The sequence below is a fragment of the Erpetoichthys calabaricus genome, chromosome 7 (genome assembly GCF_900747795.2).
Source record: "Erpetoichthys calabaricus chromosome 7, fErpCal1.3, whole genome shotgun sequence".
In the NCBI taxonomy this organism is placed as follows: domain Eukaryota; kingdom Metazoa; phylum Chordata; class Cladistia; order Polypteriformes; family Polypteridae; genus Erpetoichthys; species Erpetoichthys calabaricus.
The window spans coordinates 195,012,122-195,027,274 of NC_041400.2; the positions used below are offsets into that span (position 1 = coordinate 195,012,122).

Consider the following 15,153-nt stretch of genomic DNA (forward strand, 5'->3'; position numbering starts at 1 on the left):
TGGAGACTCTGATCGGTGTGCTCGAGAGACTGAGTAAGGGGTCAGAGTGTCTGGGCTTGTGAGGGTCCTGATAAAAACCAACATCCAGGCCTTTAATGAGCTCTTGGGCACGTCCATCAGCAGTGTGTCTGTCTACGGAGAGAGCGTCGACCTCGTCATCGAGAGGTTTACTTACCTCGGCAGTGACATTCATGTGACTCTGGTGACTCTTCCTATAAAGTCTGTAGACGGATTGGGAGAGCATGGGGGGGTCATGAGGTCATAAAGGGGTGTGCGGCGCTCCTGATATCTCAGCAAAAGGACGAAGGTCCAAGTCTTTAGAGTCCTGGTGCTCCCTGTTTGTGAGACATGGCCACTATCCAGTGACCTGAGCTGAAGACTGGACTCCTTCATGTGTGTCTCTTCAGATGGTCCTTGGGTGCTGCTGGTTTGACTTTGTGTTGCTCACGGGGTCCCGAATGAGGCACATGACCTGCATTGTGAAGGAGCGTCAGTTACGGCACTCCGGCCATGTGGTGTGATTACCCGAGGGTGGTCCGGCTCACAGGACCCTCATTGTTGGGGACCCGAGTGGCTGGAACAGGCCATGTAACACCTGGGGGTCATTTCCAGAGGGTGGGTCTGGACCGGGTGTCTGCCCTGGTGAGGTTGCCAACCAGAGTCTCGAGCTATTTCATCGTCTTTAGAGTCCTGGTGCTCCCTGTTTGAGAGACATGGACGCTATCAGTGACCTGAGATGAAGATTGGACTCCTTCATGTGTGTCTCTTCTTGACTTTGTGTTGCTCATGGGGTCCCGAATGAGGCATATGACCCGCACTGTGAGGGAGTGTCAGTTATGGCTCTACGGCCATGTGGCGCGATTACCCGAGGAACCCTGATTGCAGAGGAGATGATTGGCTGGCCCACGTAACACCTGGCTGCGGCAGATAGAGGGTCATTTCCGGGAGGTGGGACAGGACCGCATATCTGCCTGGGGGGTTTCCAAACGGGATCCTGATCTGTTTCATCATATGGTGGGTGTAGCACGGCACCATACCAGTGTATGCCCCCCACCCTGACCTGACTCGACTCTGAACAGAATCAAAACCCCAGGCTTTCTAAAATTGAATTTTTCATAACAGCCATAGTTACAAAGCTAAATAACAGGAAGTTTACTGAAATTCTGTTTTAAAAGATACTTACTGGTAATCCAGGAAGGCCCATACCACCCTTGTCTCCTGAAATTCCTGGCATACCCATATCTCCCTTGGAGCCTTTGAGACCCTAAATGATGTTAACAAAAAAAAAACAGAAGTGCCCGTTACCCATAAACCATCAGCAGCTCAACATGAATGAGAAGAACAGAGACAGTGTGGTGACAGACATTGCCATACCGTCTCGCCATCCAGCCCAGGAGACCCTTGAGATCCTGGCTCCCCCTATTAAAAAAAAAAAAAAAAAAAGAACCAAAAATGACATTAAAAGAATGACATCCATCCATCCATTTTCCAACCCGCTGAATCCGAACACAGGGTCACGGGGGTCTGCTGGAGCCAATCCCAGCCAACACAGGGCACAAGGCAGGAAACAATCCTGGGCAGGGTGACAACCCACCGCAGGACAAGAATGACATTTAGAACAAAAAAAAAAAATAACCACTGGGCATCCCATCCCCATTCTTTTTCAGTTCTTTGTCACAGCAGAGTTTCTACTACATTCATGCTGGGCCAGCATGTCATGTTCTCATGGTATTAACGTGCTCTTCCTTATCATATCAGAGCCACCCAGAAGAATCTGCCCAAACCTGAAGTTAAATATTTACTGATGTCACTTCGTTCCCTGGATGACAGATTCTGTTTTATGAATTTGTGACAAGCCCTAGAAATGAAACAACGCCTCGGCTGATTGCACTTCTGACTCCTGCCATACAAACAGAGAGATGAATGTCCGCCGTCACCTCCTGATCGAAAATAGCTTCACTTGTGCTATTCTGGGCAGGGATCAGTTTGCTGTGCCCTTTAGGTGACATGGATTCTCAGTGCTGACACTGCAGGACGGATCAGTCGGTGGGCAATGCGGCCCCCTAGAGGCCAAGGAACAATTTGCGGCCGGGATTCCTTGTATGAACCTGAGAAGGTAACTTCACCTGCCTGTAAAAACACATCAACGGTATTTGAAAATATCCAAGGGGCCAAGTCTCTTGGGGGGGCTATGGGGCTTGTTTATAATGGAAAGAAAAATAAAACAGATTTGTGAAGTAACAAAATACATAAATCAATAAATATAAAAACAATGGGCGGTACAGTGGGTAGCGCTGCTGCCCCGCAGTTAGGAGACACGGGTTAGCTTCCCGGGTCCTCCCTGCATGGAGCTTGCATGTTCTCCCCGTATCTGTGTGGGTTTCCTCCCACAGTCCAAAGACATGCAGGTTAGGTGGATAGGCGATTCTAAATTGTCCCTAGTGTGTGTGTGCCCTGTGGTGCCCGAGGTTTATTTCCTGCCTTGCGCCCTGTGCTGACTGGGATTGGCTCCAGCAGCCCCCCGTGACCCTGTAGTTAGGTTATAGCGGGCGGGATAATGGATGGATGGATGGATATAAAAACAATTCTTTGACATTGGAATGTCAGATTGTCATTAATAAACAATCAGTCCCTGTCCAAGCCACTGTGTTGGAAAACAATTTTCAAAACCATAAAAAGTTTCTCTAGAAATTCTAATCATCAACACATCCAGTATAAAACTGTCCATAGGGTTCACCACTACCATTTGTGAATTTCCTCTTGGGATTAATAAAGTATCTATCTATCTAATAGTGCATTTCACGCTATCTATCATATAGTGCCTTTCATTCTATCTATCAATCAATCATATATTGCCTTGCACTCTATCTATCTATCTTTCATATAGTGCCTTTCTATCTATCTATCTATCTATCTATCTATCTATCTATCTATCTATCTATCTATCTATCTATCTATCTATCTATCTATCTATCTATCTATGTATCATATAGTGCCTTTCACTCTATCTATCTATCTATCTATGTATCATATAGTGCCTTTCACTCTATCTATCTATCTATCTATCTATCTATCTATCTATCTATCTATCTATCTATCTATCTATCTATCTATCTATCTATCTATCTATCATACAGTGCCTTTCTATCTATCTATGTATCATATAGTGCCTTTCTATCTATCTATCTATCTATCTATCTATCTATCTATCATATAGTGCCTTTCACTCTATCTATCATATAGTGCCTTTCTATCTATCTATCTACCATATAGTGCCTTTCACTCTATCTATCTATCTATCTATCTATCTATCTATCTATCTATCTATCTATCTATCTATCTATCTATCTATCTATCTATCTATCTATCTATCTATCTATCTATCCATCTATCATATAGTGCCTTTCTATCTATCTATCTAGCTATCTACCATATAGTGCCTATCTATCTATCTATCTATCTATCTATCTATCTATCTATCTATCTATCTATCTATCTATCTATCTATCTATCTATCTATCATATAGTGCCTTTCACTCTATCTATCTATCTATCTATCATATAGTGCCTTTCACTCTATCTATCTATCTATCTATCTATCATATAGTGCCTTTCACTTCATCTATCATATAGTGCCTTTCACTTCATCTATCTATCTATCTATCTATCTATCTATCTATCTATCTATCTATCTATCTATCTATCTATCTATCTATCTATCTATCTATCTATCATATAGTGCCTTTCTATCTATCTATCTAGCTATCTACCATATAGTGCCTATCCATCTATCTATCTGTCTATCTATCTATCTATCTATCTATCTATCTATCTATCTATCTATCTATCTATCTATCTATCTATCATATAGTGCCTTTCACTCTATCTATCTATCTATCTATCTATCTATCTATCTATCTATCTATCTATCTATGCAAAAACCTCAAGTAAACTTTTTTCACGTTGTTATTATGGGGTGTTGTGTGTAGAATTCTGAGGAAAAAAATGAATTTAATCCATTTTGGAATAAGGCTGTAACATAACAAAATGTGTAAACAGTGATGCGCTGGGAATACCTTCCGGATGTACTGTATGTCAGAAGTATATAAATATTGTAAGGCTTTGAAGTTCAAGTCAGAGAATTTCAAAAACGGGGTTTACCTCACATGCATTTATTGATTACTTTGCAAAAAAAAAAAAGATTAACTGCTGATGATGTCGATCGTTTCGGATCTCATTGAAAAGATTCAGCATATTGGGACTCGAAAGATTCCAAATATTGTTTTTACAGAAGTTCAGAAATGAAAGTGAAACTAATGAAATAGGAACAATTCAAAGAAAAAAAAAAAAACCTAAAAGTGTGTATCCGGAAAACCAAACACGGGGGTTGGCGAGTGAAGCGAGTAGGGGTGCAAAGCCCCCTAGCACTTGTATACGGTTGCGATGACAATAAAGTTCACTTTGACTTTTGACTTTGAATATTACAATCCGGAAACTACGGGCACACTCACCTTTATGCCTTGGGGTCCTGCTGGGCCAGGTGGTCCTGGTGGTCCCTAATGTTTAAAGAAGAAAGGGGCAGGTAGGTTAACAATGGAGGATTACTCATTAGAACAAGTTAGTCCACTCGCAAAATGTGACCATCAAGCAGGGAAAAGTGACACATGACTCAATGACAGCATATAGCTCCTTCAGAAGGTCTTCAGCCCCCTTGTCTCTTTTCACATTTGCTCGTGTTGTCGCTGTGTGCTACAATCATTTCAATTCATTATTCCCTCATCAAGCGACACTCAATACACCGGAACGAAAAAGTGAAAACAGGAGTTTAGAGAGCTTGACAAATTTCTTAAAAATAAAACACTTAAATATCCAACTGACTCGCGTATTCTGTAAGACCTGAAGTGTGGCTCAGGTGCATCCCCTTCCATTGACTATCACTGAGATGTTTCTACACCGTACTTGGACTCCACCTCTGGTCAATTCAATCCATTGGACGGTTTAGGAAAGGCATACACCTGTCTGTAGAGGGTCCGCCAGGCCCTGAGGTCAAAGGAGAAGCCTGCAGAGCAGATCAGGGAAAGACTACGGCATTGAATGGTCCCAACAGCACAGTGGCCTCCATCATTATTAAATAGAAAAAACGTAGAACAACCACATCTCTTACATGGGCGGGCTGTCTGGTCAAACTCAGTAGTCATGGGAGAAGGGAAGAGCAGTGAGGAAGAACCTGAGGGTCACTCCGGCTGAGCCTGTATGGAAAGGGGAGAAACTTCCAGAAGGACAAGCACCACAGCAACCTTCCACTCATTTGGGATTTATGGCAGAAGGGTCAGACGACATGACAAACAAGATTCTGTGGTCTGATGAAACCAAAGATTGGACTCTTTGACCTCAACGCTAAGCGTCACCTTTGGAAGAAAACCAAGGTCCCGGTGGTCCAGTGACTTGTTGTTCTATTTGATTCTTCCTGATCAATGTGTCATTTACACAGGCCCAGGCGGCCTGCCTGTCTCAAAATGGCTTCTCTTCATGGAGGGATTGCAAGTGAGAGAGGTGGTCTTTTCCTCATGGAAGAACAGGAAGAAAAAGAGGTGGTCTTCTCTTCATGGAAGATCGGCAAGGGAGAAAGAGAGAGAGAGGTGGTCTTTTCTTTATGGAAGACTGGCAAGACAGTGAGGTGGTCTTTCCTTCATGGAGGGATAGCAAGAGAGAGAGGTGATTTTATCTTCATGGAGAAATGGCAAGAGGGAGGTGGTAGTCCCTTTATGACAAGATGTCAAGAGAGAGCTAGAGGGGCACAGTATGAATTTATACCAATCTCCTGCCACAAGTCATGAACCAAAGGAGTATCAGGAACAGAATGGCTAACAGTAAAGTCCTCCCTACCCTTCACACACCAGCTAGGCAGTTTCTGACCCTCCTGTGAGGGATGGCTTATAGGTTCATGTAACGTCCAAAGAAAGTCAGCCTTGCCAAACCGGCTCGACGCCATGCTATAAATCACACTCCTTAAAGGTTTAGTCCGGATAGGGGAGGGCAAGATAAACTTCTGTCATCTAAACTCCTTGTGCTCCCCTTCCAGGACAGGAGTTGCTTTAGAACATCTGAACAATCTGGACGAGAACAGGCCATTCAGCCCAACAAAGCTCTCCAATCCTGTCCGTTCTCCAAACTAACATCAAGTTTTGAAGGCCCCTAAAGTCCTCCTGTCCACCACGCTACTTGGTCACTTATTCCAAGTGTCTGTGGTTCTTTGGGGGAAGATGAGATAAACTTCATAATGTGGGTGTGAAATTCACTCTTCACAAGTTTCCATCTGTGTCCCCATGTTTAACGATGAACTCATTTTAAAATCACCATCTCGATCCACTGGACTCATTCCCTTCATCATTTTAAACACTTCACTCAGGTCTCCTCTTCATCTCCTAGAGGCTCAGCTCTTTTAATCTTTCCTCCTAACTCACCCCCTGTAGCCCTGAATCAGCCCAGTTGCTCTTCTCTGGACCTTCTCCAGTGCTGTTATGTCTTTATGGAGACCAAAGCTGCACTCAGGACTCCAGATGAGGCCTCACCAATGTGTTATAAAGCTTGAGCAGAACCTCCAGTGACTTGTACTCCACACGTCAAGGAGCTATATAACCTGACATTCTGTTAGCCTTCTTAATGGCTTCTGAACACAACAGTGTTAAGTCCACTATGACTCCTAAGTCTTTCTCATAAGGTGGACTCTCAATTTTCAGACCTCACATTGTGAATTAAAACCTAACAAGACCTCAACCTAATGAAAGCGTTAGGCTCAGCTCCTCCTCAGACTTGTACTGCACACATCAAGGCGCTATATAACCTGACATTCTGTTAGCCTTCTTAATGGCTTCTGAACACTGTCTGGAAATCAATAGCATAGAGTCCACTTCTTCTTCTTCTTTTGGCTGCTCCTGTTAGGGGTGGCCACAGCGGATCATCTTCTTCCATATCTTTCTGTGCTATACGTCTTGTTCTGTTACACCCATCACCTGCATGTCCTCTCTCACCACATCCATAAACCTTCTCTTAGGCCTTCCTTGACTCCTAAATCCTTCACATAAGGTGGTCTCTCGATTTTCAGACCTCCTGTTGGGTATTCAAACCTCACATTTTTACTTCCTACATGTAACACTTGACATTTACTGACATTCAATTTCTTCCAGCACAAATCTGCCCAAGCCTGTCTGCTGTCCAAGTCCCTCTGTAATGATATAACGGATTCCAAATTATCTGCCAATCCACCTATCTTGGTGTCACCTGCAAACTTAACCAGCTTGTTCTTTATATTCCTATCCAAATCTTTTATATTTATTAGAAATAGCAGCCGCCCCAGCACTGCCCCCTGCTGGACACCACTCATAACTTCAGAAATCAATAATGCAGAGAAAAGCCAAGCAAAATGACACCTTTTATTGGCTAACTAAAAAGATTACAATATGCAAGCTTTTGAGGCAACTCAGGCCCCTTCTTCTCTACATTCATAATGGCTAACACGGTACAACACCCTAGTACTACTGAAATCAATAATATAATTATAAGGATGAATTGCTCTTCTCTGGACTTTTTCTAGCGCTGCTAGGTCCTTTATGGAGGTCACAACCTTCAAGAAGTATCAGGATGAGATGTTAGGACAGCTGAGCTCTTAGCTAAACAAAAGGACTGAACGGCCTCCTTTGTTTGTCAAATTTCTTATGGAGATCAAAACTGCAACCAGGACTCCAGATGAGGCCTCACCAGTGTGTTATAAAGCTTGAGAAGAACCTCCTGTGACTTGTACTCCACACGTCAAGGCGCTATATAACCTGACATTCTGTTAGCCTTCTTAATGGCTTCTGAACACAACAGTGTTAAGTCCACTACGACTCCTAAGTCTTTCTCAAAAGGTGGACTCTCAATTTTCAGACCTCACAATGTGAATTAAAACCTAACAAGACCTCAACCTAATGCAAGTGTTAGGCTCAGCTCCTCCTCAGACTTGTACTGCAGACGTCAAGGCGCTATATAACCTGACATTCTGTTAGCCTACTGAACACTGTCTGGCAGTCGATAGCTTAGAGTCCACTATGACTCTTAAATCCTTCTCATGAGGCGTACTTTGAATTACTTTGAATTTTAAAGTCACCGTCTCGATCCCTTCATCATTTTAAATGCTTCAATCAGGTCTCCTCTTCATCTCTGTGAAGCCTCACCTCTATTAATCTTTCCTCATAACTCATTCCCTGTCACCATCTAATCAGCCTAGTTGCTCTTCTCTGGACCTTCTCTAGCACTGCTATGTCCTTTTTGTAGCCTGGAGACCAAAACTGCACACAGGACTCCAGATGAGGCCTCACCAGTGTGTTATAAAGCTTGAGCAGAACCTCCTGTGACTTGTACTGCACACATCAAGGCGCTATATAACCGGACATTCTGTTAGCCTTCTTAATGGCTTCTCAACACTGGCTGGAAGTTGATAGCTTAGGGTCCACTATGACTCCTAAATCCTTCTCATAAGGTGGTCTCTCAATTTTCAGAACTCCTGTTTTTACTTCCTACATGTAACACTTGACATTTACTGACATTCAATTTCTTCCAGCACAAATCTGCCCAAGCCTGTCTGCTGTCCAAGTCCCTCTGTGATGATTCAATGGATTCCAAATTTCCTGCCAATTCACCTTTCTTGGGGTCATCTGCACAAACTTGACCAGCTTGTTCTTTATATTCCTATCCAAATCTTTTATAAAGGGCGGCATGGTGGCGCAGTGGGTAGCGCTGCTGCCTCGCAGTTGGGAGACCTGGGTTCGCTTCCCGGGTCCTCCCTGCGTGGAGTTTGCATGTTCTCCCCGTGTCTGCGTGGGTTTCCTCCCACAGTCCAAAGACATGCAGGTTAGGTGGATTGGCGATTCTAAATTGTCCCAAGTGTGTGGGTGTGTTTGTGTGTGTCCTGCGGTGGGTTGGCACCCTGCCTGGGATTGGTTCCTGCCTTGTGCCCTGTGTTGGCTGGGATTGGCTCCAGCAGACCCCCGTGACCCTGTGTTCGGATTCAGCGGGTTGGAAAATGGATGGATCTTTTATAAATATAGATATTAAAAACAGCAGCCGCCCAAGCACCGCCCCCTGCTGGACACCACTCTTAACATCAGCCGATTCAGCTAAGGGACTTCGCGCCATCACCCTCTGCACTGTTTCACCTGTAACACAAATTTCATATCCTGAGTCAGCGATTAGTGTAGTGATTCCCAACCGGTGGTTCATGAACCCCGAGGGGTTCGCGTTCTTTATAAAAGGGGTTCGCCGAAATAAATATTGTAATGGCGGAATTTTAAATCCCAAACGTAAAAAATATTACGAAATATTAAATGTAGGCATATAATATATTCACAGTACTATTAATAATACAATAATAAAAATGGGTCAACAAATCAATTAAATGTTAAATTCAGGGTGGCACGGTGGCGCAGTGGTAGCGCTGCTGCCTCGCAGTTAGGAGACCCGGGTTTGCTTCCCGGGTCCTCCCTGCGTGGAGTTTGCATGTTCTCCCAGTGTCTGCGTGGGTTTCCTCCCACAGTCCAAAGACAAGCAGGTGAGGTGCATTGATGATCCTAAATTGTCCGTAGTGTGTGCTGTGTGCCCTGCGGTGGGCTGGCGCCCTGCCCGGGGTTTGTCTCCTGCCTTGCACCCTGTATTGGCTGGGATTGGCTCCAGCAGACCCCGTGACCCTGTAGTTAGGATATAGCGGGTTGGATGATGGATGGATGGATAGCTTTGATAAAGTCTTGTGTGGCCTCAGCAGTGTGTTTGGCTCATCATCCTGTGGTAGGATGAAGTGCCGTCCAGTGAGTTTGGAAGCCTTTACTGGGACTTGAGCAGATCAGATGTTTCTCCCCACCTCAGAATTCATTGTTCCGTCAGCAGTTCCATCACCAATGAAGAGAAGTGTGCCAGGACCTGTGCCAGCCATACATGCCCAAGCCATAACATCCCCAGCACCACCATGTTTAACAGATCTGCTTTGGGTCTCAGGCAGTTCCTTCTCGTCTCCACACTTTGCTCTCACTGTCACTCTGATGAGGTTCATCTTTGTCTCCTCGGCCCACAAGACCTTTTCCCAGAATTCTGCAGGCTCTTTGATGTCCTTTGTCACAAACTGTCATCTGGCCATCCTGTTTTTGTGGTCTCCATCTTGCTGTGTGGCCCCCTCTGTGTTTCTGTTCATGACATCTTCTGCTGATAGTCGTCTCTGACACTCACATGTTGTTCCCCTGAAGACTGTGTATGATCTGTCAGACAGGTGTTTGGGGGGGCTTTTTACTTTACCACAGTGAGGATTCTTCTGTCACTAACAGTGGAGGTCTTCCTTGGCCCACCAGCCCTTTTGTGATTACTGAGCCCCACCAGTGTGTTTTTTGTTCTTCATGATACTCCAGACAGTTGATTTCGGTCATCCTGAGGTGTCACTGATGGCTCTGATGGTTTGATTTTTGTTTTTCAGCCTCATGATGGCTTCTCTGACTTTCACTGGCACAGCTCTTGTCCTCATGGTGAATAATGGCAACTACACACCCCAAAGGGTAGACTCAAGCCAAGGGGTCTTATAAAGCCATGAAACCCACCTGAGGAATCACAAACACCTGGGACGCCAACTGTCCAAACATTATAGTGCCCTGAATTGGGGGGCCGGTGTGGAAAAAGTGTTGGTGTGACCCAAATGTGTGTAAAGACCCTTCAATGAAAGTCTGCAATGTGCACTTTAATGACAACATCTGAATGGTCTGATTAGTCATTTGAAACTGTGGAGCAGAAGGGGGCATCGAGGACAAAGGGGTCTTTGGTCCAAACATTATGTAGATGGCTCTGTAAGGCAGTTCATTTTTCTTTTGTATATTTTAATTTCCGAGCAATTACACTCCTCAGCCAACCAGTGATGTGTTGTTTTGTTTTTTTTGATTTTGAATAAATTTGCATAAAACTCCCACACTCCTGATTTCACTTTGTCAGTCTGGGGTGTTGAGATCTGCTTGATGAGTGAAAAATGAACTGCAATGATTTTAGCACAAGGCAGCGGCATAAGAGAACGTGGAGGTCTGAAGACCCCCTAAAGGCACCACATAAAAGGTAAAATCGGGGCAAACTGTGGCATACATGTGCACCGTAAAACATTTAAGGGCTGAAGTGACCACACGTGACAACGTGAACTCAAGTGACACTTCTTTCTTTCTTTCTTTCTTTCTTTCTTTCTTTCTTTCTTTCTTTCTTTCTTTCTTTCTTTCTTTCTTTCTTTCTACATGAAGTAGGATCCATGAAAAGGTTAAAAGTTTCAACTTGCAATATCCTGGCCTGGAATTAGCGCTCTGACATTAGGGGGTTTTTAGCCCTCAAATGTTTCAAAGCCTGATTGGAAGGTGAAAGTGAAATCATTTAATTCGGGGTATCAAATGCTGGGACAATCCATGCAGTGCTGAAAGGAAAAAGCACAAATACGGCACTCATGCAAGGTGACAACAGTAACAAAAAAAATAAATAAAAGCAATTTACCGTCACCGTTAGGGTAGTAATCCTCTGTTGATAAAATGCAACAATTAAAGTTTAAAATTACCAAACCGAGTTTATGAAAAATTAATTCTCCTCAATCACTGCTACTCAATCCAAAAGCACACTGGTGAAGTTGCCACTAGGGGTCAGTCTTCTAACTCCATCTCTTCTCATTTGAAGGCCACTTGGAGCTGGAGCCCCCACCAGAAGGACCGGGCGCAGGACAGGAGCTGACCCCACCCTGGCCTGGATGCCAAACTTGTTATGATTATATTAATTATATAATGGATTATATAGTGCCTTTCATATCTATTTATCTATCTATCTATCTAATAGTCCCTTTCACTCTATCATATAGTGCCTTTCAATCTATCTATCTATCTATCTATCTATCTATCTATCTATCTATCTATCTATCTATCTATCTATCTATCTATCTATCTATCATACAGTGCCTTTCACATCTATCTATTAAATATATAGTGCCTTTCAAATCTATATATCCATCTATCTATTAATTATATAATGGATTATATAGTGCCTTTCATATCTATTTATCTACTGTATGTATCTAATAGTCCCTTTCACTCTATCATATAGTGCCTTTCACTCTATCTATCTATCTATCTATCTATCTATCTATCTATCTATCTATCTATCTATCTATCTATCTATCTATCTATCTATCTATCTATCTATCTATCTATCTGCATAATATAGTGCCTTATCTATCTATCTATCATATAGTGCCTTTCACATCTATCTATCTATCTATCTATCTATCTATCTATCTATCTATCTATCTATCTATCTATCTATCTATCTATCTATCTATCTATCTATCTATCTCTCTGCATAATATAGTGCCTTATCTATCTATCTATCTATCTATCTATCTATCTATCTATCTATCTATCTATCTATCTATCTATCTATCTATCAATCATACAGTGCCTTTCACATCTATCTATTAATTATATAGTGCCTTTCAAATCTATATATCCATCTGTCTATTAATTATATAATGGATTATATAGTGCCTTTCATATCTATTTATCTATCTATCTAATAGTCCCTTTCACTCTATCTATCTATCTATCTCTCTGCATAATATAGTGCCTTATCTATCTATCTATCATATAGTGCCTTTCACATCTATCTATCAATCTATCTATCTATTAATTATCTAGTGCTCTTCACATTTATCTATCTATCTATCTATTAATTATATAATAGATTATATAGTGCCTTTCATATCTATCTATCTATCATATAGTGCCTATCACATCCATCTATCTCTCAAGCCCCCACTGAACAGCACAGCAATTCCTTTCATTCTTCTCCTACCCCTTCTGTCCTCCTCCACTCCTCCCAGGTCAAGTGTTCTCCATCTTCTCAATGGACTCCCACTTTCTGAGGGTCCTCTTTAAACGTGTGACCCAGGAGTACCGTTGGTGCTCAATCTCCAGTGTGCTGTCCCATTACAGTGTCCCAAGCCCATCTATTGTGTCCCTCCATTGCCTGCCATGGTCACAGCTCCCTTCCTGACCTTCCTTTATAACAGCATCCCGGTGGGGACGCCACTCTGTCCATCACAGGGTGTTCACTGAATGTTTGTAGTTTGTTAAGCTTTTGCTTCAAACTTCCTGTTTCGCCGACAGACAACTTTGTCTTCACTGTTTGGCTCACCACACTCATGTGCTTTGAAGCCAAACTATCACCAAATGTTCGAGGCCGACTTCTTCATAGCCCCCTCAACCCCCCTCTTCACTTTCCTGCTTTTAACGTTGATTGTTAATACTTTGCTAGTGGCTCTTAACAATGAGGACACCCTGTTGCCAAACTCAAAAGTACAGGAAGTGAAAAGCAGCTATGATGATGACTTTCTGAAAATGGCGATGCTTTAAGGGGGTCGTTTATCAACCTGAAAATCCCATACATTACCCAGCCCTAGTATGGGTGAACCTGTAAATGTGCTCATTACATTTTTACCACACATACCTGGTACAAATTGAAGGGAGGATGGAGCCTCTACAAGCAACAAGTGGTGCTAAGCCAGAACCAACCCTGGATGGGGGTCTTCAGATGTGTAAAGACCCATAATATTTCAAAAATACTAAACACAGGGAGAACACCGAAGAGTCACAGAGATCACGGACAGGCTGAGATTTGAACCCGGGGTTGTGAGGCAGAAGCAGCGCCAAGCACTGTGCCACCCGATAACGCGACGGAGCGCCATCGACACATATCTGTCACCTCCCTGTCCCTGTCCTCGTCCCTCTCAGATTTAACAAACGGATACAAGGAGAATGCTTACCTGCAGAGCTTCATGAATATTTCCATTATAGTCGATGATTTCTGTCGTTCCTTGATCGCCTTTTTGTCCTGGTGGGCCCTGTGAGAAGATTGGAATGGAAAAAAATTTCATAAAATAGAAATCAACGCTTTACGATCATAACGATTAACCAAACAACAAGGACACTACTAATCGTGCATTTTGAGAAATAAAAAATCATTTTTAATTTCACGTTTTGACATTTTTGAGAACTTAAGCTGAGCACAAAGATGACCTCCAATGCGTGAGAATGACGGTGAAGCCGTCAATCAGCCCGTAGTTCAGTAAACTCCAAGCATTCCACTGGGCCCTAATCCACTCTGACAGCCGCCTGCTGACGTATTCAAGTCAATTTTAACGTCAACTTGTCGCCTCCGGCTTGTTAATATTAACCTAAAACGAATGTTTAAATGGAGGATATGCTGCTGTCATTGCCGATGCAGACCAGAATATCCAACTCCTCCCCTAACATCCAGCCCCTCTTTGTTCTACAGTTAGCAGTCAACTCTTTGAGTGGCCAGGAGGCAAATATTTTGATAAAGAATTACATTCTGACATCTTCAGTAATTCAATCAAGAGTGGATTGGCTTTGGTGATGTCACAAGTTTCATAATAATAGTACGTTTTATTTCTAGAGCGCCCTTCCCATGCTCAAGGTTTGGGCTTAATTAGAAAATTAGAACACTCTGGGCGAGGACAGGCCATTCAGCCCAACAAAGCTCACCAGTCCTGTCCACTTATTTCTTCCAAAGTAACATCAAGTCGAGTTTTGAAAGTCCCCAATGTCTTACTGTCTACCACACAACTTGGTTGCTTATTCCAAGTGTCTGTTGTTCTTTGTTTGAAGAAAAACTTCCTAATGTTTGTGTGAAATTTCCCCTTCACAAGTTTCCAGCTGTGTCCCCGTGTTCTTGATGAACTCCTTTTAAAATAACAGTCTCGGTCCACCGGACTAATTCCCTTCATCATTTTGCACACTGCACTCAGGTCTCCTCTTCGTCTCTCTAAAGGCTCAGCTCTTTTCATTTTTCCTCATCACTCATCCCCTGTAGCTCTGAATCAGCCCAGTTGCTCTTCTCTGGACCTTCTCTAGTGCTGTTATGTCTTTATGGAAACCTAAACTGCACACAGGACTCCAGATGAGGCCTCACCAGTGTGTTATAAAGCTTGAGCAGAACCTCCTGTGACTTGTACTCCACACACCAAGGCGCTATATAACCTGACATTCTGTTAGCCATCTTAATGGCTTCTGAACACTGTCTGGAAGTTGACAGCTTAGAGTC

At 43.1% G+C, this 15,153-nt stretch overlaps 1 protein-coding gene across 10 annotated transcripts in view; it reads right to left on the bottom strand.

Moving 5' to 3' along the window:
• The window catches only part of LOC114655001 (collagen alpha-1(XXV) chain), a 149,216-nt gene that overhangs the window by 73,084 nt on the left and 60,979 nt on the right, over positions 1–15,153 (bottom strand). For 9 of the 10 annotated variants that reach the window (XM_051929924.1, XM_051929928.1, XM_051929922.1 and 6 more), the window contains 5 exons: positions 13,853–13,930; positions 11,539–11,562; positions 4,512–4,556; positions 1,375–1,419; positions 1,184–1,264 (listed from right to left, as the gene is read on the bottom strand). In XM_051929924.1, the coding sequence (XP_051785884.1) occupies positions 1,184–1,264; positions 1,375–1,419; positions 4,512–4,556; positions 11,539–11,562; positions 13,853–13,930 (273 nt within the window). The remainder of the gene's footprint in view (positions 1–1,183; positions 1,265–1,374; positions 1,420–4,511; positions 4,557–11,538; positions 11,563–13,852; positions 13,931–15,153) is intronic. The other variant, XM_051929920.1, reaches the window with a different exon arrangement.